At 34.5% G+C, this 24,998-nt stretch overlaps 2 protein-coding genes and 1 long non-coding RNA gene across 5 annotated transcripts in view; 2 read left to right on the top strand and 1 right to left on the bottom strand.

Annotated features, from left to right (window-relative positions):
• Window positions 1–133: 133 nt before the first annotated feature.
• LOC117242101 (probable cytochrome P450 4aa1) lies at window positions 134–6,178 on the bottom strand. Of its 2 annotated transcripts, none has more exons than XM_033508501.1 (7): window positions 5,946–6,178; window positions 3,836–4,004; window positions 3,300–3,677; window positions 2,128–2,185; window positions 1,477–2,012; window positions 470–649; window positions 134–389 (listed from the first exon to the last, which is right to left on the bottom strand). In XM_033508501.1, exons 1-7 carry the CDS (start codon window positions 5,958–5,960, stop codon window positions 205–207), a joined length of 1,521 nt encoding a protein of 506 aa, XP_033364392.1. In that variant the 5' UTR covers window positions 5,961–6,178; the 3' UTR covers window positions 134–204. The 2 variants fall into 2 exon arrangements, with proteins under 2 accessions (XP_033364392.1, XP_033364391.1); XM_033508500.1 differs by lacking the exon at window positions 5,946–6,178 and adding an exon at window positions 5,157–5,405.
• LOC117242112 lies at window positions 1,711–3,104 on the top strand. The gene is made up of 3 exons (XR_004495179.1): window positions 1,711–1,839; window positions 2,221–2,405; window positions 2,481–3,104. It is a non-coding gene; the product is annotated as an uncharacterized LOC117242112 (long non-coding RNA).
• Window positions 6,179–8,186: 2,008 nt separating the features above from the next.
• LOC117242106 (alpha-tubulin N-acetyltransferase-like) overlaps window positions 8,187–24,998 on the top strand; it is a 30,092-nt gene continuing 13,280 nt past the window's right edge. The window contains exons 1-3 of one of the 2 annotated variants that reach the window (XM_033508512.1): window positions 8,187–9,151; window positions 20,676–20,825; window positions 24,292–24,463. In XM_033508512.1, the coding sequence (XP_033364403.1) occupies window positions 9,048–9,151; window positions 20,676–20,825; window positions 24,292–24,463 (426 nt within the window). In that variant the 5' untranslated portion in view covers window positions 8,187–9,047. The remainder of the gene's footprint in view (window positions 9,152–20,675; window positions 20,826–24,291; window positions 24,464–24,998) is intronic. The other variant, XM_033508513.1, reaches the window with a different exon arrangement.

Here is a 24,998-nt window from a genome sequence, read left to right as displayed (position 1 = left end):
TTAAATATTTGTTCATATTTTTACTTCTTTTACATATTCAATCTTTAAATAAAAATGTAAATGACTTTTATGGTAGGCTTTTGTATCATTAAAGGATGATTTTAATGTCATTATTTCGTCAAATTATTCAAAATTTAAAAAAGGCCTCTTTAACTGATATACTGATTGTTACACAATTAAATATATTAAAACAATAATTTACACTTATATCACAACATTTTTTGGCGTCTCATCGCGTACAATAACTTTTACCCAAAGCCCTCCTTGCGCTCTGATTGTCATTCTAAATTTCGGTCGTATCACCTCTTTTCCAGGGACCGATTGTAATCTGCATCTTCTAAGAATTGCGCAAATCATGGATTTCATTTCGAGCATTGCAAACTTATAACCTGAACGAATAAATGATTTAGTTAAATGAAAAGTATTAAAATTTATAGTAACGCCAGTTTTTTAAAAAGCTGTTTCATACCGATGCAATTCCTTGGACCAGCACTGAAAGGTATATGAGCGTAAGGATGCCTCTTTTCGGAATTTTCTGCATCGAAACGCTCAGGTCTAAATGCTTCAGGGTCTGGAAAATGATGCGGCAAACGATGAGTGGCGTATGGGGATATTAACACGCTACAACCCGTTGGTATCACATATTTTCCTAAAATGCGCATTGATGTTATACAGTAATTTTAAATTTTGTAAAGACGTTTTATATTACTAATAATAGTGAAACTGTCATATAGGCATCTTCTCACCGATTTCGATTATGAATATGTGAATCATCATTCCGAACAACTTTTTCCTATACATACAATGGGTGCTCGGTCTTAATTTTCAAGTTATATATTAAAACATGTTTATGTGTACCCTCTTCCTATATTTTATAAAAAATTGTATGTTAGATATTATAATTATAGTGTATGTATGCGAGTGCACGTCCAAATTATAACCGTGTTTCCTACGCGAGCGCCACCACTTAAATAGCTTAACCCTATTTACTGTTTTCCTACTTCCATTTGGAATTTAGTGACTGGAATTTTTATTGTTTTTTTTTTTATTGGTTATTTATACATCACTGTGAAAACTAAAAAAGATCGCGTTAAAATTCATGAGGCATATGATACCAAAGAAACATATTTTTGAGAAAAAAGTTGTTCATAGTGAAGACCTTAACATTTACAACAACACATTCTAAGAACATTGAGATCGGTGAGGAGATAGCTTTGTATCGTTTAAATTAAGCGTAATAATTGAAGAAATTTTCTGGAAAAAGAGCTTCTAAGACAAAATAACGAACTGACTAAATTGCGTTGGAAGTTTTGTTAATCTTAGCTATGCTTGAACTTTGCTTCTTTCTATCATTTACAAAATAAATAAAAGTTTCATAATGATTAAACTATTTGAGTAGAAGGTATCGTAGGGTCATAGATCGTCATTTCAGAAAACTCTTCAATTTTATATAAAGAAAAAAGATTCAGGTTATACCGATTTTCACATCTTCGCCTAGTTTCCTGGCTATCATCGGTACACTAGGATATAATCTCAATGATTCTTTGATGCACATCTCTAAACATTTCATATCTTTCAGATCGTTTATCGTAGGCAATTTTGGATTTCCGTCGAAAATTCGGTCGAGTTCTTCTATGCATTTTTCCTGCCATTCAGGATTGTTGGCTAAAAGAAAGAGCGTCATCGCAGTCGCGGTGCCAACCGAATCCTGCCCAGCTAACATAAACGTGCAACATTCTTCGACGATGTCTTTATCGGAGAAGCAAGGATGTTTTTCGTTTATTTCCACCATGTATTCCAGCAAAGACATTTTTCTTGTCTCTTCTGTCTGATCATCAGGTTCACACTTTTTATTTCGTAAAAGCTCGCGTTTTTCTTTCATCATTTTAAAACAAGTATCGAATAACTCGTTTCGTTGTTTTTGCTCTTCTCTACCGTACTTCGTTAATCGGTAAATCCATTCCATTAATAGCCAAGGCCTCATCATTCGGTATAGAAGCATAATTTGTCCCCTGGAACGAAAATTCAGACATACTACATTATTTGTCTCTATCGCTAATTGCTAACAAAGATTATCGTATGTTCTAGAGTTGGAAAAATATAAAAACATGCATCTTCGATTCTCACTTTCGGAAAGGCAGATCGTCCATTTCGCTGGTCCTTTGGTTTATTCCCAAAACTGTTTCTGCAAACAGTTAATAATTACTTCAAATATTACAGGGTCGTTCCAAGAAATAAAACGCAACGTTCAAAATACATATACGCTCAAAAATATTTGTACAGCAGTAAGAAGCTTTTCAATGAGAACTTATGACTCGTTCGCTAACTCTGGATACTGGATTAACTTAAAATTTATTTCATATGTTAATTGATATTGAGAACTTCGCCAGACATCTGCTTTTCAGGTAAAGAAATTTGCATTTTGTTTGCACATCGAATAAAAAGTTTGTCAACGCTATTAACAATAAAAATCTTTTCAGCAATATACCAACAAGTATAGCAGGTCGGATAATATTAATATATATGACAATGTTTTAGTATTTTACATGTTATGCAATATTTTAAGAGTCTAGTAGAATTTTAATAATAGACCATAATATATTAGCGATTTTTTAATTTAAAGGATTTTGCCATATATTATCATTGTATGATCGTAAAAAAGTATTACTGAATATTTGATATAAAATAAATAAAAGTTTTGCGAATTATTCACGATATTTTCCAAAAGGATACGAATGCTTCCACTAAGAGATTATTGACTGTGCAACTTATGCGCAAAATGCACTTGCATGGAATTATGCAAATTGAATAAGACATAATTTATAGACGACCTCACAATGTATCACCTTTTCCAAGTACAAATTTTATGCTTCTGTATAATTACTTGCAAATAACAAAGTATATGACAAAAGATTAATGATCGTGAATAATGTAAAATATGTACGTTTCATTTGAATACGAAATAATACGATAGCCCTTGTAATTATTAATTATTAGTAAACCTTATCAGGAACATAATTATATGTTATGGCATATGAAATGGAAGAGAAGGTATCGTCTGTAATAGTATGTTTGATAAAAGAATGGAATATTTATAATTTAAAATTTTATATATTTATATTATATATTTTTATATATTAATTGTAATTATAAAATATATTTACAATTTACAAAAGACGTCGAAAGGAAGAGATAAGTAAACAGCTATTTATGAAATTTATGGAGAAAGAATTAATTTATATTTTCGCATCATTTAACGTCTTCATTTATAATTTAACATTAAACACGTCTTTACTTACCACTCAAGATATTGTAAACGGAATCATTAATGAAAGTAGTAATATTGATTTCTTGGTCCTTCTTTTCAAGAAACTTTTTCATCAGGCTATCTGCGTGCTCCGCGAAGATATTCGTAAATTTCTCGAGAATATGAAGATGAAAAGCAGGTTGTAAAATTTTTCGATGGACCCGCCAGGTTTCCATGTCCTTTGTAATCAAACCTTTCCCAAGGAAATTATCTAGCAATTTGTAGAAAAATACCTTGCGCGTGTGCTTCGTACTACCGAGCACCATTTGGATATCTTCTGGCTCCAGAAGCACCACGTATGGCAATATTGTCACCCATACTTTAACAAAACGTCCATAAATTTTACTTTCATTGGCTAATCTATAAAGGACTGAAATTTACATAACAATTTAATATAATATTTTTATCATTAACTTAATAAACATATTTTGTATTTTATTTACTTTGATCATTTATTTAGCAAATTTATCTTCTACGTTAATTTATTAATCTCTCAAAATTCGTTTAAACCGAGTATTAGTGACTTACAATTTTCTTCAAGAGCAATGTTTACGTTTCCAATAATCGGTAAAGCTTTCGGGCCGTTTAGTCGAGAAACATGAATGACACATCTGATATAATTTTTCAGTATGTATAAAATATAAATGCTGGTCAAAATGACGAGGTATATCCACGTCTCACCCGGTGTATGCTCCCACTAGTGAAACGAAAAAAGAAAAGCGCGCATTCTATTATTAACTTCTGTAACAAGTTAATCCTTATAAAGTTCAAGTTTAAAATCGAAACTAAAGATTCATTTAAGTGTAAAGTATATTCAACATTTAATGTTTATATTTTCTTTTAACATTATTTTCGCCACTTTTCAAAATAAAAATGACGTACCAGCTATTTTTAAAATGTTGCACCTATTATATTTTCACACCGTAGTTAATCTATTTTCGACTGTCAAAGCGAAAAAGAAACTAACTTCTTAGCGAACGTGTCAGGCATCGTCTTGCAATATGCTTGTAACTGTATATGCATTTGCTCTATTCTAAAATATGTTTTGCCTAACTATCTGGTCAATGACAGGCTAAAATATTTTCAAGTTAACATAAAGCATTGTATCAGTGATCATAGACTACGATTAGTTTGACATTCAGTCATTTTAAGATATTGTATCTTTTTTTTATATTAATAAACTTGTCAACGTGCATCGTTGATTTTTCGTATCTTAAGGATTAAAATTATAAAACGATGAGAGTTACACATGTTCATTTGAAAAAAACCGTTTAATACAGACATCTGTTCAGTTATTTTATCACGTTCATTGACTATTCAAGCTGGATCTTCTATTAATTGGTTCATAGAAACGTGTTATTGTCTACGTGCACATGCCAGTCGAATAACAATGTATGACAACAAAAAATGAGCTACTGCGATCAGAAATAAATTACGATAATAATAACTAGACTACAGATTTTTATGTACTTAGAAAACTCGAGGGTAAAAGAATACACAAGGCTGTTGCAAAATGCAAAAGTACATAAAGTAGTACTCAACAGGTGGATTCGTACAAAATGTAAAAGCGCGGAAAATAATATTCAGCAGGTGAATCTTTTCGTTTCTTTCTTTGGTCCTGCATTCCTATTTGTGTTAGTGAAAGTACGAATCTGTATAACGATTCGCATTCTTATTATAACGATAATAGTAACAATGAGTAACTGAATGAATAATTGAAAATACGCGTAAGTATTCGCAGCACAAAACCGTATTCCGTACGTTTCCTTACAACTAACTTGCGCAAAACCGAACTTCACGGAATTTTAATCACTAAACTCGATAACAGAATATACTTGTCGTCACTTACTATTTGTTGAGCTGTAACGACCATATTGTTTTAGATGTATAATTTCTTATATTATCGAAATACTTTTTGAGAAAATGTGTGTTTGAGACTGCAACATGGAACTCCGGCGTATCCTATTTAAGCATCTGCTCCCACCAGATTCCTGGATCACTCAAGATTTGCTCAAAGTCCATAATGTATTTTGAATACGTCATACCTTGCATCGTAAGTCGCGTAAAATTTTAATTTCATCCCTACAAATATATTTTCTTTTTACCTACGTATGCATTATGTCATTATCTCGTTAGCTATGTAAAGTTATTGGTTTTATCAACACGTCGATTCTTTGTACTTCTTCGCTACCACGTCATATGAAAAGACACATTCTTATTAAGTACATAATATGAAATTCCAGTAGAATCAGGGGAACGCACATGGTCGAAACACTCCTTACTCTTACCGATGACATGTAAGATTCCATTGAAATTTATTTACACAACAATAAATAGACACGATTACAATACATATTCATTTATTTTAATCGATGCTGATACTCCTGTATTAGTAAATAGAGCGCGGATTTTTATGCAGTTACAGACGATTTGAAAATGCAGAAGTATATAAAATATCTGCAGAAGAGTATTTGTTATGTATATTCAAGTAAATTCCTGCTTACATTTCATTTCTTTAATAGGGTTCGTAAAAGTATTGATTTGCACAAATATCCGTTGTCTATTTATTACATTCATTAAGTTTATCACATCGTGATAAACATTTTTATGATGATTTTAAAAACTATTTTTCGCTCACCTCTAAGAACACCATAGGAATATCATAATCCTTTGTAACATGAAATAAAACGAATCGCTCTTCACATACTACACTCACTACACGATTAAAGTAATCGGCCAACTAAACCCTCGCCGATGAATAGTAGTGGTTTATATAGGTGTAATGGAATACGAAGTGTGATGTGTTTACGGGGTCTATTAACAAGCAGTTCACAAACAAATCACGTATCGCTGATATGTGCAGGCCTGCTTTATAAAACATTTTTTTTCTCGCTCAACTTCTGAGAGGCGAGCACCGAGCACCGAAGATGATACTTTACGCGCATCCTTCCTGTCAGGGTCGAGTCGAGAGGAAGGAACCTCGAAAACTTTTTCGGATGAATAAGTTATCATATTGTTATATAGGCGTGTGTCATCACTGTAATTAATAAGTCGTTTATTACGTGACCGAATCTATTAATAATAGGTAAAGGAACTTTTGTTGTTATATAAAACTAGCGATAATCGATCAATAATAAAAATTACCTAAGCAGAAACTGCTTTATTCTACTAATAGACAGTACTTTATTTTTGGACCTAATGTAGGGCTTCATATGGTTTCTATAAAGCAAATTTATATAAGATGATGGTGGTATACGAAAACCTTGAAATAGAATGGTTTACAAATACTGTTACGCGTTTATTTACTTTGAAATTCTCCCGCCTTAACGATCTTCTGCAAATACAAATCAGATGTCGAATATAATTATTTGTGATTTACGATATACATACGTACGTATTTCTAAGTTGGACGATTGCCAATTATTCTAATTGCAATTATCCTTGCAATTTGTGTTTAGTATATTTTACTTTGTTGTACACGATAGACAGTCTTTGCTATAGAAAATAAAAACTTACAAATTAACATTATTACAAGTAATCAATTAAAATTATAAAATAATTGTAATGTCATAAACAGGGAACATACATACTAATCTTTGCGTTTACAATTACCTCTATGGTGTTGTTCTATGTTTACGATATTGGATCATTCTATTCAAAATTACATCAAGGAATTTTTATTTTAGTTTTACATTTCATGGAATTTGATTTCTCAACTTAAGCTTCTATATTCCTTTAACGCTGTTGAGTTAAGTATTTTGATTTCCAAATTTATTTACTTTATGACATCATATTGGATAGACTAGGTATATAATTTCCTAATATGGCTGCCACCATGAGAACCACCATAAATGCGCGCGCAAATTTTAGATTACCTTAGCGGATTAGTAAGCGCGTTTATCTATATGTTTATCTTCTACTAAAAGCATTTTTTTAACCAGACCGGTTATTCTATGCTAAACTTGACGTGTGCCACTGACTATCTTGTATAAATCTAATAAGTTAAGTCTTGTGCATAAAAGGATAAGTTTATTCGTGACAATGTTTGTACATGAATGTACAAACGTGTGTTTATTCGTGACCGGTTAATAACGCGTTAACATTAAATACTACAAATTGAAGGTTTTCATCGTCCATTAATTTTATTCGAGATAAATTTGTTCAACATCTGATGTAAATTAACATTAAATACTACAGATCAAAGGTTTCCGTCGACTATTAATTTCATCGAGATAAATTTATTCAATATCTGATGTAAATTCTTTATTTCTAAATTTTAAACTGTATCATCGCCATTTTTATTTTAAGCACTCCTCATGAATAATTTATTTTATATGTGTTTATTTCAATATTTGATTTTTATAAAAACAAAGAGTAGCTTTTCATCGATCCATTGCTTTTCGCCTGAAGCCTGCAATCTGTTTCACATCTCTCTAAGCTATAAAATGAAGGTGTTTTAACGACATCTAGTGTTCATAAGGAGAAACATGTTACAAAATAACAATGAAATTAGAATAAACAGAATTTGATCGGATAACATTGAGTTAATTATGGAAGTACAAACGTAAGATAGCAGATATGTTACATAATACCATATTTTGCATGATGATTATATCATCTAAAAAATATAGTATAATTAATATATACATGGTTATACATATTAAACGAAACTCACCATTCCTAACATATTTAATTATATATTTATAATAAAAAGATATCATTAATTATTATTACTTTATCACGTTAATATAGTAAACAATTTTCTGATGATTTTTACGAAAAAGAAGAATATTACGCATGCGCAGTGAAATATCGTCATGCTTCGCGGCTCTCAGGTGCGTGCGCATCTCGGCGCGACTCGCGGCTTTCAGGAAAAAATTGAACGTACCGCTGGCCAGTAAACTGTGAGACTTCCACCGATTCGTCAGGTGAAACGTCGTGTGATTATTAAATTTCTCTTCTTAATTGCACCATTGAATATCTTAGTCGTACGATAATTCACCGAAGTTATTCAACTATCCAAAAGAGTCCAGCCATTTCGATGTGTTTCTTCGACGCGGTTAGCTGTCACATCGTCAACGATACCACAGCATATCACCTAACTTCTCTTGCAACTTACTCATTATTACTCGTGTAGTGAAAAAGCGACGTCGCAGCAGTTATGGATATCAGTTGGTTACGAATTGCGAAGTAAGTCCAACGTCCGTGTAGAACTGATCGATTCGAGGAAACGTTTGTGGTCTGATGTAAAGTATTCGTCATCATGTCAAGGAAACTGGTCATTTTCAAGTCGTCAGAAGCGTAATAAACAAGTTTCACTATAAGCAAAACATCAAGAAACGCGACATTAAGAACACAGAAATATTAAGAAACAAATATAGAAGTCATTATAGAGAATAGAACCACGTGACAACAAGAGACGTCGTGCGACAACGAGAGTGACACATAACAAACAATCGAATAGTTTGGTAATCAAGAAAAGCTATTGGTGTAACATGAACAATTTTGATGAGCACAAGTTATAATATCGTAATTCCCCCGGAAAAGATGCAGTGAAGTTGGCTCGGTGGATGCCATTGACCGCCATATTCAGGAGAATCGTTCGAGACAGTTTCGAAAAAAAACTGGAAGGTGGTAGATCGGGTAAAGTGACAGCAGCGTCGAAAGGTTAAGGACCCGTTCGTTGAACGTATTTTGCGACGTGGAAATCGCAGTGAAACGCAGTGAAAAACCTGTCGAGATGGAGTTCAAGTTCAACGTAAATAAACTCTTGCCCAGAAAGATCAACAAGGTCACGCATACCCTCATTCCAGAGGACTTCAGAGGTGATCGTCGTGAATTGAAGTGAGTGTTTCTATTATTATTATTATTACCATTTTATGACTTACATCTTTCTATTTGTTTACAATTTATAATCATTGTATCTCTTAATATATTTCTATTTTGTTAAATCTCATCTTAAGAAATATTCAATTTTCACTGTAGCATGTTATGTGAAAGAAAATAAGCTACAAATATCTGATTATACATTGGTTATCTGACAAATATCTCCAAATAATCGACGAAGGAGAGCGTTAAGTGTGCGACAGTGAGAAAAATCGATACACCGTAAGAGGTTATTTATCGCGGTCGTCATCTTCAAGGTTATATCGTAATATGAAACATACACGATAGGTACTTTCACTTTACGCCGATGACACCGGGCATAATCATTTGTAGTAATTCTTCACGTCCCAATCACTTCCTGGAACATAATCAGTCCAACCTGGTGCGACGTAGATATACTCACATTTGACACCGTCGAGCACATTGGCACTGTCACATTGGCCGATATTACTGGTAAATCGATGGCGAAAGTAAATGTCAATGAAACAAACACACGCGTTGGCGTGGCTCGAATTCTTCGAGGATATTTCCATCTAAGAATCGTTGTTACACGATACACGTAACCATTGTTGTTTTTTTGAAATCGATCCTTTTATCGTTATTTTTATGAAATCATTCAATTCGAATAATTTTGTAATCTTGGATATTTTAATTTCCCGATAAAACATTTCATTTGATTTGCGTATGTTTATGATATAAACATTCGCAATAATAAACGAAAGAATCATAAGAATTAAAATATTACCATATCTTGATGATAATATTGTAGGAAATATAGTATTTTATTATAGACAAATTCTCATACTAAAATATAGCTTAATCTTCAAAATGAATATGAAATTTTTTATATAAAATTTTGTGCATAAATTTTTATATATTTATCGGAGATCTATCGGAAGTCTATAGCCGTAATTAAACAATTGCCGTCATTCTATCCAATTGTATTTATTTGAGATTTATGACAATGAGCTTCGGTTCCAACGGTTCCTTCGGGCAAAATGATTACCAGATGTCGATGCACCTACACAGCACAGGTTCAGCTAGCCTGAGGACCCGATAGAAATCTTAGGATTTTGGTTTAGGATTTAGGAATTCTTAGGATTTAGGATTAAGGTTCTTCAAACGGACAAGCAGTCTTTGTCCCAACTATGGGAAGGTCGGAGAAATCTATCTTTTTCACGAACAACGCTTCCGCTAGCAACTTTCCCTCGAGGGCGGCTAGCATCCTTTTCTAGCCACCAACATGGAAATTGACCAATTAACAGCAACGTCAATTTCCCTCGCTTTCTGAACGAAGGCTATCCCCGACGAATCCGAATGATCTCGTGTCCTTGGACACAACCCATCATAGTTTTCCTCTGCAGCATGATCGCGACAGAAAGTCATTCTCTCGTGAGGTCGTATTAGCGAGTTACTTAGTGTCTTTACGCTCGGTGGATATTCCACGTTTTAACAAAGAGTTAGTTTAGTTATGCTTCCACCGTAGCCAAGCAAATCGAGTACGACTTGGGCTTTGGAAGAAGGCGCATTCTGTTACCCCGTTGACCGCGGATTCGTTGTTGGATCTAGGATCATTGTCATTAGCTTCTCGAGTATCCAAGTACCACGGTTATTTGTCAAATTCTGTAATAGTCGTATTCGCACTAGTCAATGTCTTCTCCATTGCATAGCAACAATGTGTAGTCCAAATGAGGATTCGTTTCACGCCCCTAACCCTAACCATAATGCGAACCCGACATATTTATCCAGTTTTTAAATAAAATATAATATATATAATAAAATATGATAACATAATAACATTATGTTTTGGTTTGTACGTTGTAATACAAAATCGTCCTGTTTTTACAAATATATTACACGTGTACTAATGAATATAAAAACAAAAGCAATTTATGTTGCAATTCAATCAATTATAGTTTATTTAACCTGACATACAAACACTCACCACACTAAAGAAATAAATCAATCAAATTCGAAGATGGTATCCCACTGAGGGTAGCCATCCACATGCTATATTACTATATCACTAAGCTATAATATTTTACCAAATGTCCTACTGGACAAATGGTAAAATGTAAATAAATAAATAAATAAAAAAAAATTATAGTTTATATTATATTAGCTGCGTGTATGCGTCGTTGTTCGGGCTTCTGAAGGGGTGAATCTTTTGAATCCTAGAATTTTGGGATTTTCAATCTTTTTTTGACGAGCTAAATCTTCATAGAATTATTTTTTTTAATATTTATATCTTTAAATCCTTACTTGCCCAAATTTACTTCCTGTTTTTTTTTTTTAAGTTAATATTGTAAACAACAAATTTTAAGATCATCCAGAAAACAGCCACGCTATCGTGCGAGGAAAATTGATCCTTCACGTATTCTCTCTTAAAATCATTGAAAATTATTAAACTACTACACAATAAATTGCTCGGGCGCAAGATGAGCTTTAGGAACTATTTTATATTTCCATGATGTCGAAGAATATTCATGCTAAATTTGTCATACATACATACATAGTTTGTCTTTTATGTATACGTAGATTACATTTATATATTTATTATTATAATATCGTAGTTCTTCCTGCTTTTTTTGTTTTGTTTTCGTTTTAGTTACATTGAAAATTCCTGAATATTTCTACGTTATCCTATGAATCTCATCGTACTAATCAACGTGACAGAATACTCACTACGCTAGTGATAAGGTAATCACATTCGTTTTATATATTACTTTACTTTGATCATACCAAAATGCATAATATTGGCGTATATTTATGCAGGGAAGAGCCATTTACCGCGTATCGGCTCAAGGAAACCAGCCAGCTGCCTTTTATTGGCTTCCAATGGATCTAACATTTGCAAATCTAAAGTTTCTTCACCAATAAACGCATCTGATATTCCGTCGACTAGTGCACACGTAATAAGTCGACGAATACCGGTTAGATTTCTCGCTCTTTTCATTTGCACGCAACCATTGCATAAGGAATATTTGAGAAAACTTGTACGGTAATCACGTTATAAGCGACACATGTAATTTTCTAGATTTCTTGCTCCTTTCAGCTGCACGAAATCGTTGTATAAGGAACAGTCGAGATAACTTATAGGATAATCACGTTATAGACGATGTACATAAAGGAATCGTACACGTCGTTAGCTTGGATGATGTTGGTTTCTGAGATAAACGTTTGGACGTAGTACCCGATATGATGAGTATAATAAAAAATTTTGTTTTCTATCTTTTTATTCAAACGCCAATTTCAATCAAATTTCTACTTTTTATTCTGTTGATTTCTTTATTTATTAGCCACTGAAGAGTCAGCTCCAATATAATAGCACGTTATTAAAATGCAACAATTTTGCAATTGTTAAGCAAATAAATTGAAATGAAAAAGAAGGTAAACATATAAGCGTGTATAGCTTTCGAGTTACAGAGAGTTAAATTAATACACGTCGAATGTAAAGTGTATTTACGAAGCTTGGCTCGATTGCTGTGCATCAAAGAAACTATCTACGCAAAAGAGTTGGTATAACGCAGAAAACACTTTGGTTTCACTCGCTTTGTCTCCACCAGTCCCTGCTCGTTTTATTGTTCGGAATCGTGGGCGTTTGGAACAGGGTTGCCGGGCAGCTGAAAATAATGCGCTAGGAAACAAATTACACCTGGTCCTTTAAGTCCTGTTTCCACTATATATTACTTCGATGAAAATTTCAAGCGTTTTTACTTATAGACAGCACGTATTATTCCAATGTAGTTGTTCAAAATACATATTCTAAAGTTCGTAGAATACTTTTATATATTGAATTACCACGTTTGATTGAAACGCATTTGCACACTGTTTAACGTTACATTAGAACTGAATTTCTTACGCTGGAATACTGTTTGCAAGTCTGCATTCTTGAACGGTGAGTCGGAACATTCACGGAAGCGTATGATGAAATATCGCCATGGTTATTCTCTCTGTTCCCTGATTCCACAATCGTGATGGAAATCTCGATAAAAAGATATTTTCCTAATGTTATTTGCTCGCCATATCACGTGCATTCTAAGAATATAAGAAAACAGTGCCACTGAAATAAAACATGTCGCCGTTTTCTTCGAATGCTAGTCGCATGCTAAGTCACCGCTCGTTCGTGATATCGCAAAGTTATCGGATCTGAGTTCAGCGATTACCGAGATTTCTTTGATCCTAACTTTTTAATATTCCTCGTATGAAAATTACTGCCATAGTGCTCTAGAGTAGATGGTATTACGAACATGGGACCTGAAGTTAAAATGTTAGAACACCTTGTGGTCTCCAGAAATATCACGCGTTACATTGACTTTAACAAATGCTAATTGATCTTCCACTGGACGCAGAATATACGAGATTTCGATTTGGAGATAGAACGATAAAAACGCTTCCACTTGGACGTGCGATGTAAGAGATTTCTTGGACGTAGGATGTAAGAGATTTCGATTAAGGCTCAAAGAGTAACTTAACTTAAAAATTAAAAAATCCGCTCAGAGATTTACCTAATATATCTGTATACCTAGAACTCGAAATATTCTGTCACAGTCATCTAGAACGCGAGCTAGTCATCTAGATATCACAGACTCTCAGCACTTTGCAGATCCGATCAGAATCAACTGTATTACGATAGCTCCTACCAAAGACATCGAGAATATGAGAAATCCTGATTTGGTTAATTAGATTAGTATTTCTTGGAGCTCGAAGGATTTTATTAAAAGTATATTTATACACATTCAATGCACCAATAAGCCTGAACTTCTTCTTTCGAACTTTACAATTTGAGAAATACGGTTAGAGCTATTTAAAGCACGAGCTATTTGAGCTACTAAAGCTATTTGAGACCTCAAATTACTACATATCTCAGTTGGGACTCGTCATACTTTGTATAGGTCTGACCAAATCTATCCAAGTTGTAGTTATCTCCATGATTTCAGTCTTTGTACTGTAACAAGTAAATTTGATCAGTACTCCTCAAGTCCTAAGTAAGGATAGGAATTCTTTTGTTCCGAGTATCGACTCTGATCTTCATATCTTTGGCCGAATTCGTCGTGCTCCAACAGGGATAGGCTCAGTTTGATCCAAACTTAATCCCAATCTCGTGCCAATCTCAGATCTAACTGGTTTTGATAAAACTTATTACATAGGTCTATAGGTCTATAGCTTCATAGCTGACTACTTGGGACTATAATTATTATTTATTTCTAGTTATGACGAATGCGTCATATATCTCTAAATTTATTCAAATTTCATTTAAAGTGGATCGTTAGAACCAGTGAGGGCCAGACCTGAGATTCTCCTTCTAAATATTTATGAGCTCTTCAATTTCTGAATAACTGTAACAGGGTTTGTAAAGTAGTGGACGTCTCAGGTCAAGGTCAAGGTGTTCTAAGTAACTAAGGCTGGGCCACTCGTGCTACGAATGGCTTCAATAGCATCTCCCGATATCTAGGCTTCCGTAGAGGAGGACTTTCGATTTTTGAGTATCTTTAGCTACGTTGTCTCGTGTCCTAGACGAGTTGGGCCAAGTTTCTCGAATCCCAGCTGTTGATGTCGCGATCTCGGTTGGCTTTAGCCAGCTTTTCCATGCACACGGTGCCAACGATATTTAGCGAGACGATACAGTCTCTGGAATATTGTTCATAATTATTTCTATCTCTCGTGCGTGCTACTGAAATCGACGTCTCAAAGCTGCAAAATCTTCTCTAACATCAGCGATATGTAGATATTTCCTGTATTTTTGAAACGTTGTTTTATAATCGCGTGTCACTGTCACATAACAACGATATAAGGTACAACGATACAAGAATCTCTTTCTTATTTCAAGTCAAAAGAATTGAAATATTAAATCTGTTTATCTGCATAATATTGGTATTTAATTAAAGTGAAATTTAATATCTGCATCTCTGGCAATTATTATCCAATGTAAATTGCTATCCAATGTAAATAATTACGATATATAGAATTAAAGTTGTAGAAATATTAATATGAATATTTATATCGATCAATATACAAAGATTTACTGTGTGGGCAATTTTGAAATCTACCTACGAACCAAATAGTCTCAAGATTCTCGTTCAGTTTTATCTTAGGTCCACATCCTCAAGGAAAGCGAGTAACATCCACGCCTTTCATCGAACGAGAACGAACGACAGGATCGACTTCCTCGATCACCTTGATCCTTCGTCGAACTTACACTTACACGTAATATTTGCCCAACGAGGATCGCCCATAACATTAACCTACATAACATGAAATACATGTTCCGTAGATCGTGAAAAGTAAAACGGAGTAAGTCGCAAGGTAAAAGTTGCGGAGTATGGATATACATAATGATACACGTGCGATAGCCTATTTCTATAAGAAAAGTTTCCTTACGATATTCCTCAATTATTTTTCGTTCTTATTATCCGATAGAAATTTATATTTCAGGTGTATTTTCTGCTTTTCTCGTGGAAGAACTAAATTTTCTATAAAATTCATCGTATTAAAAATAACATATAATACGAAATACAGAGTGGATTATTAAGTACGAAGGATTAAACGATGATTTCCTCTCTATAAATCTCACGCAATTCCGTTCCACGTAGTTAAAGCTATGGGGTTAGCAATCACTTCGTCATCGCACGGCACTTTATCGTGCCAATTTAAATCTCGCCTGTATTGTTCGAGCAAAGTAGCAAAGTGTGTTGTGTCAGCAAAGTAATAGGCACTTGTAATCGTAGTCGACCGTTTCAGGAGGGAAATTATCGAGATCTACCTGAGAAACGTATTTGATCGATATCATTAACGATCAAGCTATATCGATACTAAAATAGATTAAAATAACATACTAAAGAATTGGCAAATATTTTGTTCCGTGAATGTGGTAAAGATACAGTTTGAAATACTTTGACTCTGGAAGAATACAAATATTTTTCTCTATTAACACGATCGTTATTAATATTTGCTTTGTTAGGATCTTTGAACTTTTATATCTCCGTCTTGGTCTTGTTTTAGCATCGAAGAAGATTCTCAACTTAACTTAAGGAAATAAAGACGAAACAAGAAAATCATTGGATGATAATAACAATTTGTTCATATTTCCCTGAAATTCGGAATATGTTTCGACGTTAGAAGAATGGAATGGGCGAAAACGGCCGAAGAAATGCAACAGACTCGGACCAAACTTTTAATCCGCAACATCTTCACGCTCGTGTTGATTCTATGTTTACAAAACTCGACTGGAAACATTTCTCGCTACTTTTTTCTAAAATTAATGGGATATGTACATAATTAATAGTCGAAAGCAATTTTCTCTGGCCACTCGATAATAATTTTAGAAAACGAGTGCTCTACGATTTCACGGCGCCTATCGATTAAATGATTCACGTATCCGATACATATTCATGAAAACGATCTCTTTTTTCCTTGTGAAAGTAGCGTTCAAACTTTATGATTCAGCTACTCCTATTTCTCTTTTATATGTTTCTTCCTTTTTTGCTTTTTAACCAATTGCTTCGCATGCTTCACGTTTTACTGGTTCCCGATAACGTTCCTCGGCGAGATTCCCAGTAAAAGTTAATGCAAGCTGGTCTCGTGCCTCGATGAAATATCGCTGATAAAACCTCAACGACATTCTTAATACGCTCGACTACGTATTTCAGCATTCCTAATAAGTGTTTCAAGATTACCATTCTGGATTTAACGTTATTCCGATAGCCGGAATTTAGTTTCTTCTGTCAGGGCGTATTTTAATGGGTTTCTCGCCACTCGTTTACTACGAGACAATACGAGAAGAATAATTTTGTATTTGCTCGTCGCTACTTTACATAGCGAGACACGATTTTTAATAGCACGCCAACAGATTTCCAGATAAGTATTCATGGTCAGCTGAGATTGTTTGCGTTCTTCGCGAGATTCCCACGTGATAATGGGAAAATATATTTCAGGTCTAGCGCTCAGCTGGAATACGAAATGTTTTAATGGATTTTTTGTCTCTTCATATGCATACACAAGCATCAGCGTGGTGTCGACTTTAATGTCTTTTCGAGTACATTCGCTCGACGATATTTGTTCTAGAAACTTCTCTTTCAACGATTGCGAAATAAAATACCGCGGCTTTGTATGTCTGGAGAGGAATAAGCAAAAGGACAGATTACAATTATTAAAATTCGTTGATAATGAAATTAACAAGTCCTTTTACATTTATACCAACATGTACAAATTTGTCTTCTCGATCCTTTTTTTTTTTTTTTTTTTTTTTACAAGGAGTTTATTGAGTCCAGAAAATACAGATTTTAAGTACATTATTCACAATAAACATGAATTTTTGTAATGATATGTTAGGCAAAGGTACCGATACGCGGCGATACGACGTAGCCATGCTGTATCATGTGTGGGCGCTTTACATTTTTATGTTGTATGATGCAGTTTTTGAGTTTAAGCCTCTGGGGAGCGGAGCTTTTTTTTTTATTCTTTTTCTGTCCTGAAAAACTTGGTCGCAAAACAGGACGCTTCGGTAGTTTGCTTTTTGGGTGCTTGCCTTCTCGATCCTTTGATCCTTTGCGTGACCAATACGATCTAAGAAATCATCCACAAGGTGCTTATTATTTTGAGGGAATAGTTCAACCTTTTAGGCTCTAGAATCCAACACGCAAAGGTAAAAAATAAGCAAGAGACGATATCTAACCGTTTGAGTCTCGGGGGTCTTTGAAAAAACAGGGTCGAAAAATCCCGGACAGCGCGATAGCACTTCTCTTAATCGATTGCGAAGAGAAACAAGCTGGTCATATTTGTTATTTTTATAAAATACATCTATATTGTTACATATGCGCACTATTAGTTCGTAAATATTTCAAGCTCGATAAAAATTATCGAGGAGATGACAATGGAACACAAAATACCGTCAGTCGTCCGTAGCGTTCAAATGTACCGAGACTTTTCGATACAAAATCTAAACAACGTTGCTTGGGACCTAAAATTACAAAAATCGTTTACGCTTTCGTGTTACTAATTTTCCTACGTCATTAAGCGCGTATTTCGTAATCGAATCTAAAGAGAGGTTGAAACGTAGAAATTGAAGGGCCGCTAGAAAGAAAGGAATTATCAGATGAAAAGTTTCGTATTGGCAACCCCTCGAACGGGTTATCGATCATCGACGCTTAATTTAATTAATTTGGTCGAAAGTGGTTGCTTCTGTTGTCCTTATGAGGCGCGTGGTAGACTTGCAGCTGATCCCAGCGATCACGTGCCTCTCGCAATCATCCATCGTCGTTGTATTTAATGTTTCTACATAGCGCAGTCAGGATAATCGATCTACATTTGCATTGCAAAATAATATCACATTGGCGCGACGCCAGTGCCGCAATTGGGTCGTATCTTACAACGAATTAACTTATGGTACGTGAATATACGGTACAACGATAAATTTCATGACTTGAAACGGTTCATAATAAGTTAAAGGTGTACGTGTAAGACCGTGTCATGGACAGATGCTGTTACCATTTCAGAGTGTCCTTTATTTACTTCGATCGACAGGTGGAACGTGCCATCGGTTGCACGCGTTTTCAGTTTCCTGGACAGGCGCGCGGAACCAGAAGACAAACCGCACAGTCAAGTCTTGCTGACTCAGACGCTAATTTCGGAGCGACGACGTATAATCACATTGTGTAATCGATTTACGAGCTACCGCGAAAAGGACTAAAGAAAACACGTTGAATGGACTTGTTGTGTTTTGTAATCGCGTGGCCAAGCGAACGAACAATACGCGAATAGCGTAAAAATATTTTGTAAACTAAGGAACGTGAAGCGTGAGATAGAATTATCGTTGGGATAAAAATGGCTCGCCACTGTAACGCGAAGATTTATTACATTAGTTTAGTCATTAGAAGAGACACACGCGAAATACGTTTTAAAGAAAATATCTTGACCGCTCAGCCATTGAAAGCTAATTAAAATCGACGGATAATTTGAAGAAACAAGTTGGGAATAGAGTCAAATTGTTTGATCCATCAAATTGGCAATTACAACAGATCGAATACTTAACTGTAGTCAGCAATTAGCAAAGCTAATTGAATCACCATGTTCCATGATAATTTATAATTGAATAAAATAATCACGTACTAATCTATTTTAAAGTTGATTCGCATAAATTGAACCGAGCATGGTTGGAAAAGTACGTAAGAATAATTGGATTTCTGTCAAATGTTTTGAAAAATTGTCCACGTTGGCTGATTTATTCGAAACAATTTATATCGTTGATTATATTTCACGATACCAGGAAAGAGATATTGTCGACGTAAAATTTGGATACGATTTATTATTTGCTAATAGAATAAACGTTGTTGTATAAAGCAGGAAAGAGAGAATAAAATCAAGAATCTTCTAACAGCGTGTGCTGCAAAATTGTCTTTTATCGATAAATAATCTATTTTCTCTGGTCAAGTCTAAAGGTCAATAAGTAAGTGGAATGAAAGATGGAAATTGTATTATCTCTGGTGCTTAGCAACGATCCAATTTCCTGCAAGCCAGACTTGACGCATTTCTTGGAATAAACGAATTTTGCGATTCTACGAAATACAACAACGTCAAATGCAACAGCGTTCGTTCATCATTCGCGATAAGAACGAAAATTTATCGTATGCGGACTGTCGCCAATATCAAATTTAATATTATGCAACTTCGTGGCAATGTCTAAGTTACAATCTAAGTTAAAGTTAAAGTCTAAATTACATTCGAACTTTCTAATACGCTTCAAATCGTTCGATTCGCAACTCTTGGCAAATTTAATGGAATTATACAGCGAAAGGAAAAAGAACGGACCTCTTTGACCAGACGTAACGAACTGAAGCGAGAAAAGAGAAGAAAGAAAAGAGAAGCGCGAAGAAAGTAGAACGGTTGTTTCGTGCTATTTAAGTTGTAAACCACGCCTTCCAATTTACGACAACGTCCAAGTGAACATGTAATTGGGAAATCCAGGCCGAATTATCAACAAACTGTCCTTTTCCCTTGGAAAATATTTTAGTCGGTCTATCTTGTCAGGCGTTACGTACACGTGCGAATTTATTATTACCAGTTTGCAGATTTCTATGCAAATATTTTTGTCTATCGAAACGACTAGAGAGACAGCACTTTGATAGAGATTTTATATATCTTTGTGTATCTATTCATTTTTAAAAGCGCGTTCCAGTCCAGACCGTTCGAAACGTCAATTATTCGAAATTCTATTTGATGATTCTGCCAGAATGAATATTCCGTATATTTTTGTTATGTCTTTTTTTTAAACGTTGTTATGTTATAAAATATTAATTACGTGTTATTATATTATAAATGCATGCGAATCCACGGTGTAGTTGTTACCGTCTGATGGGACAAATTGATATTGACAAATTATATGGGACAAATATATATAATTATATGGGACAAATTATATATCGATTGTCTAAAAATAAATTCACGTTGTAAATTAATAAAAAAATGTAATTATTTCTTTTTTCAGCGAATGTCAGAGGCAGTTAAGCAGAGTTCTCGACGACATGGGCGAGGCTTCTGCCAGAGCCCAAGGTCTGAACAAGTCAATAACCAGCGCCGTAAAACTTCGAGATACTGACCATGTTGTTTATTTATTAGTTGACAATGAAGCTAACAAGTAAGTTCTTTAAACCTTCTTTAACCCTGTTTCTCCTATTTATTATATTCAGTCGATTTTATCTCATCGGTCAAGTATAAAAATTACAGTTCTTTTAAATACTCCTCGATATCAACTTGTATTTAACTCAAATATGAAAGACGAAATTTCTAAAAGCTGCAGTCTTCGCTCACTTTGAAATTCCTATTACTATCACGTCGAAGAATTTCAATCCTCTGCCATCAACAACTCTATCGAAGTTTGGTTTGTTCGCTACACGCTCATCCATGGACGATCATAATTTCTTTATTTCTTCCAATCCAATAGTTTTTCGCAACGATACGTTTGAACGAAAGGACGAAAGATTGTCAATCTAGGTAAAAAAAACCGAGTTTTCTAAAAAGGAAAGCGCAATCATCGCTGCCAGACGAAGAAGTACTACTTCGAAAACTGCTCGATCTGATCGCTCTCGTAAAAACTTGGACAAACGACGAAGACCCTCTTGGAAAGAGCAACCTGAACCCGAAGCAGAGGACGAAAAGGAAGCTGTATTTACCAGGATAAGGGGTTTCGTAGCGTGCAAAATGGTTGGCCGATCGATATGTCTGGTGTCTCCTCCCCTAGAGGAATTCAGCTTCCCCATCCTCGCAGAATCCAACCGCCGTGTACCGTCATTCAAAAGCTATTGCTCATAGTTAAACCGAGGATAATTCGACTCTTCACTTCTGTTAACCGGTTAACCTGTTAACTGCGGAGTTTACTTTCAAAAATCCTTCGCGAAGTAAGCAGGTAAAATCGAGCGATGAGGAGTATACACGTCGATCGTAGGGTAATTGCTTGTATTATTTTTTAAAGCGAAGAAAAATGAAGAGGAAGGATTAGATTTCTATTTGGTAAAAAATTGACAATTCATTGTAGAAGAAAGGTATTGTTGTTAAACACTGAAAAATTGCCAGGAAGCAATAAAGCAAAGTACTGAGAACAGTTTGGCAATAGTTTCCATGGGAGAAAATAATCAACTCAATTTATTAAAAACATATGACAATGATCGATATACCATAGAGAATAATTAAACAATCCAACACTTTTTTTTTTATAAAATACATAGTTTTACTGAAAGTAAACATACCGCTAAATGTCACGCCGATGTACACGTCGGTCGCAGGGTAATTGCCTGTATCATACATTTTTGCGAAGAAAGTGAAGAAAAATGAAGAGGAAGAATTAGATTTCTATTTGGTAAAAAATTAACAATTCATTGTCGAAGAAAGGTATTGTTGTTAAACACTGAAAAATTGCCAGGAAGCAATAAAGCAAAGTACTGAGAACAGTTTGGCAATAGTTTCCATGGGAGAAAGTAATCAACACAATTTATTGAAAACATATGACAATGATCGATATACCAAAGAGAATAATCAAACAATCGAACACTTTTTTTTTATAAAATACATAATGGTTTTACTGAAAGTAAACATACTACTAAATGTCATTAATATTACTCTTTACTAAAACTTTGAGTTTGTGTAGTAAAGAGTAATTTTTTACTTTACACGAAGAGTATACACGTTAACCGCAGCGAAATAAAGTTTTAAATTGACGTGTATACACGTCGAACGTAATTAACTGGTTAAACGATTGTCAATAGCGTAGTAATGTATTATATCCGTGTATTTTTTTCCTTGTGTTTGGAGTAACATTTTCATTAATTCGTTGAACTATCAGATATTACATATTACATTGAATCTCATTGTTATTTGAAATTCTCACGATTCTTGATAATCCGCGTGTATACAATTCTAGCGAATTTTCAGCGAACGTATGACATTATTTAGGAATAATTTCTTGAAAGTTTTGCCAAAATCGGCTAAAGTTGTCTCGTCGACCGAGGCCTCGACTTGTTATTAATCCATCAATTTTGTTTCTCTTTGATTTATGCGAAATTCCATTTAAAAAATTGTAAAAGTTTTTGAATAATCACCACGTATGTTATTCGTAACAGTTTCTTTGTATGTCTTGATGCGTTATTACAACAACGTATAATCTACACGTTCTAAAGCATTTTGTATGCAATTTTTTACTCGAATTCGAGACAGAAACAAACTATCTATAATCTACGCGTCCTAAAGCATTTTGTATGCAATTTTTTACTCGAATTCGAGACAGAAACAAACTACCTATGTGCATAAAGCTGCGTAAAACCGAAAGTAGTCGAATAACAGTGAAAACTGCGAACGATCCTCGACTTACGAACGGCATACAGTGTATATACGCGTAAAGCGTTTCATATTCTGTTTCTTTTTATCATAATCGCGGAGAAAACTTCTTCTTGGTACTGTGTCGTGTGCGCAGAGACAATAACTGGCTCGTGAAGCTTTTAAGTTACTTTTCACGCTGTCGTACCGCGATATACGGCGTTAATTAATTACCAAAAATACCGAAAGTACGATGAAATTCCCATCTTCACGACGAAGCCAGTTTAACCGAGATACGATCGACCTGGCTTGGGTTACACGATTCATTATAACAATGGTGGATCATGGATATCGTTAACAGACGAGGAAACCAGGTAGCGTGAGAAAGTCTGTGCTCGTTACGTCGATGTGAAAAAAATTTGAAATCGTAAATTATAGTTCGTTGTATTATATCGTTGCGAAACGCTCGACGATTATCGCGTGTAAGAATTTTCGAACAGCTATTGAGAGCTTTTCTCCATCGATATCGTTAGCTACCGTTAGTTTCGCGTCTGTGTAACTTTTAATTTATAGAAATGAATTTATTGATTATATTTATAATGTATAATTCGTCCCAAACTTGTAGGGAACATTTCAGACGAAAATCTAAGATACATCGCCAACTCTGTTCGAGGAAAAACTGTAATCTGTTCAATTATGAAAATACCTACATATTTAGAGAAACGAATTCAGTTTTAATTCCTAATCATTTGTAATCTAAAACAAGAATCCGATGTACTTCATAGCAGTAAACATTGCCATTTCAGTCGAAAGATAAATTCTTATTCATTTATTATTATTTATTATTATCATTTTATTATCTATAAATGTATCCGTTTAAGAAAATTAATTTATCGATTATACTTATTATCTACAATAATTAATTCATTTGTAATTTATAATAATCTGCAATTTGAAACAAGAGTCTAACATACATCACAGCAAGAGACATCACCATGTCCATTCAAAAATAAACTGTAATTTTTAAACTCGAACTTATTTCCTCTCCACAAAGTTGTGGCACGGCGAACAGACGTAAGGTGTAAATAGCAATTTCGCCGGGGAACAGCTGCCCGAAAACAGCACAGTGACGAATACGATGGTCCAATTCTTAGCTCCGCTACGAACTTCCTCGAGTCGCTGATCCCCGTGTTTTCTTTCGCTCTATCTACGTCTAGGAACGCGAACCTCGAATGGACCGCAGCCGTGAATCATCATCGAGTAATATTACGTACAACGTTCCTTCGATTTTGCAGCGGACTGGGCAGCGTGGTGGGATTGTTGAAGACCGGATCGAAGAGCCTCTTCATGTTCGACGAGACTGGCGCTCATTATCAGCTGAAGCCAAGATGCGTTTTGGACTTCTATGTTCACGAGTCACGGCAACGCATGGGCCTTGGAAATATTCTCTATCAGCACATGCTCTCCGTAAGTGGATTATGCAATCGTTAAATCAATGACATTTCGTACGAATGATTTTAGTTTGGCGGAAGACTCGCGCACAGTGGAAATTCGAAGCTCAGGTAGCTTTCTCGAAGGAAACGCGAAGGGATGTGTGATATTGGCAGTAAAAAAGTTTTTTTTTATTTATATATCGGGTTATCATTAGGATTTAAGGCGCGTAACGATTCTTCGTTTGAATTAGCCATTGTTTTACGAAACAGAGAATATATTTACGCGAATAAACAAGATTTTACAAAATATTATGAATAATGTGTTTAATAAATGATAAGATTAACAAACGATAAGTTTAACTAATAATTAGATTAAAGAATATTAAGTTTAACGAACGATAAGAGGAACGAATAATACGTCTTACGAATAATAAATTTAACGAATAACGAGATTAACGATTGATAGGTTTTACGAATAATGAATTTAATTAACGCTATTAACAATGTTCCGGGGTTCAAACGAATCCACGGTCAACGGGATAACTCTTTACTATGCGTAGAGTAATTTT

This window comes from Bombus vosnesenskii, unplaced genomic scaffold (genome assembly GCF_011952255.1).
Source record: "Bombus vosnesenskii isolate JDL3184/JDL3185 unplaced genomic scaffold, Bvos_JDL3184-5_v1.1 scf7180000016263, whole genome shotgun sequence".
In the NCBI taxonomy this organism is placed as follows: Eukaryota; Metazoa; Arthropoda; class Insecta; order Hymenoptera; family Apidae; genus Bombus; species Bombus vosnesenskii.
This window is presented reverse-complemented; position numbering and strand designations above follow the sequence as displayed.

Excerpts from the sequence above, each read along its gene's own strand:
- LOC117242101 (XM_033508500.1), bottom strand. The coding sequence starts at position 5,180 with ATGGTCGTTACAGCTCAACAAATA. Across the intron at positions 2,013-2,127 it reads GACGATCTGCCTTTCCGAAA|GGGACAAATTATGCTTCTAT; the intron begins GTGAGAATCGAA and ends TTTTCGTTCCAG. Across the intron at positions 390-469 it reads TGGTCCAAGGAATTGCATCG|GTTATAAGTTTGCAATGCTC; the intron begins GTATGAAACAGC and ends TTATTCGTTCAG.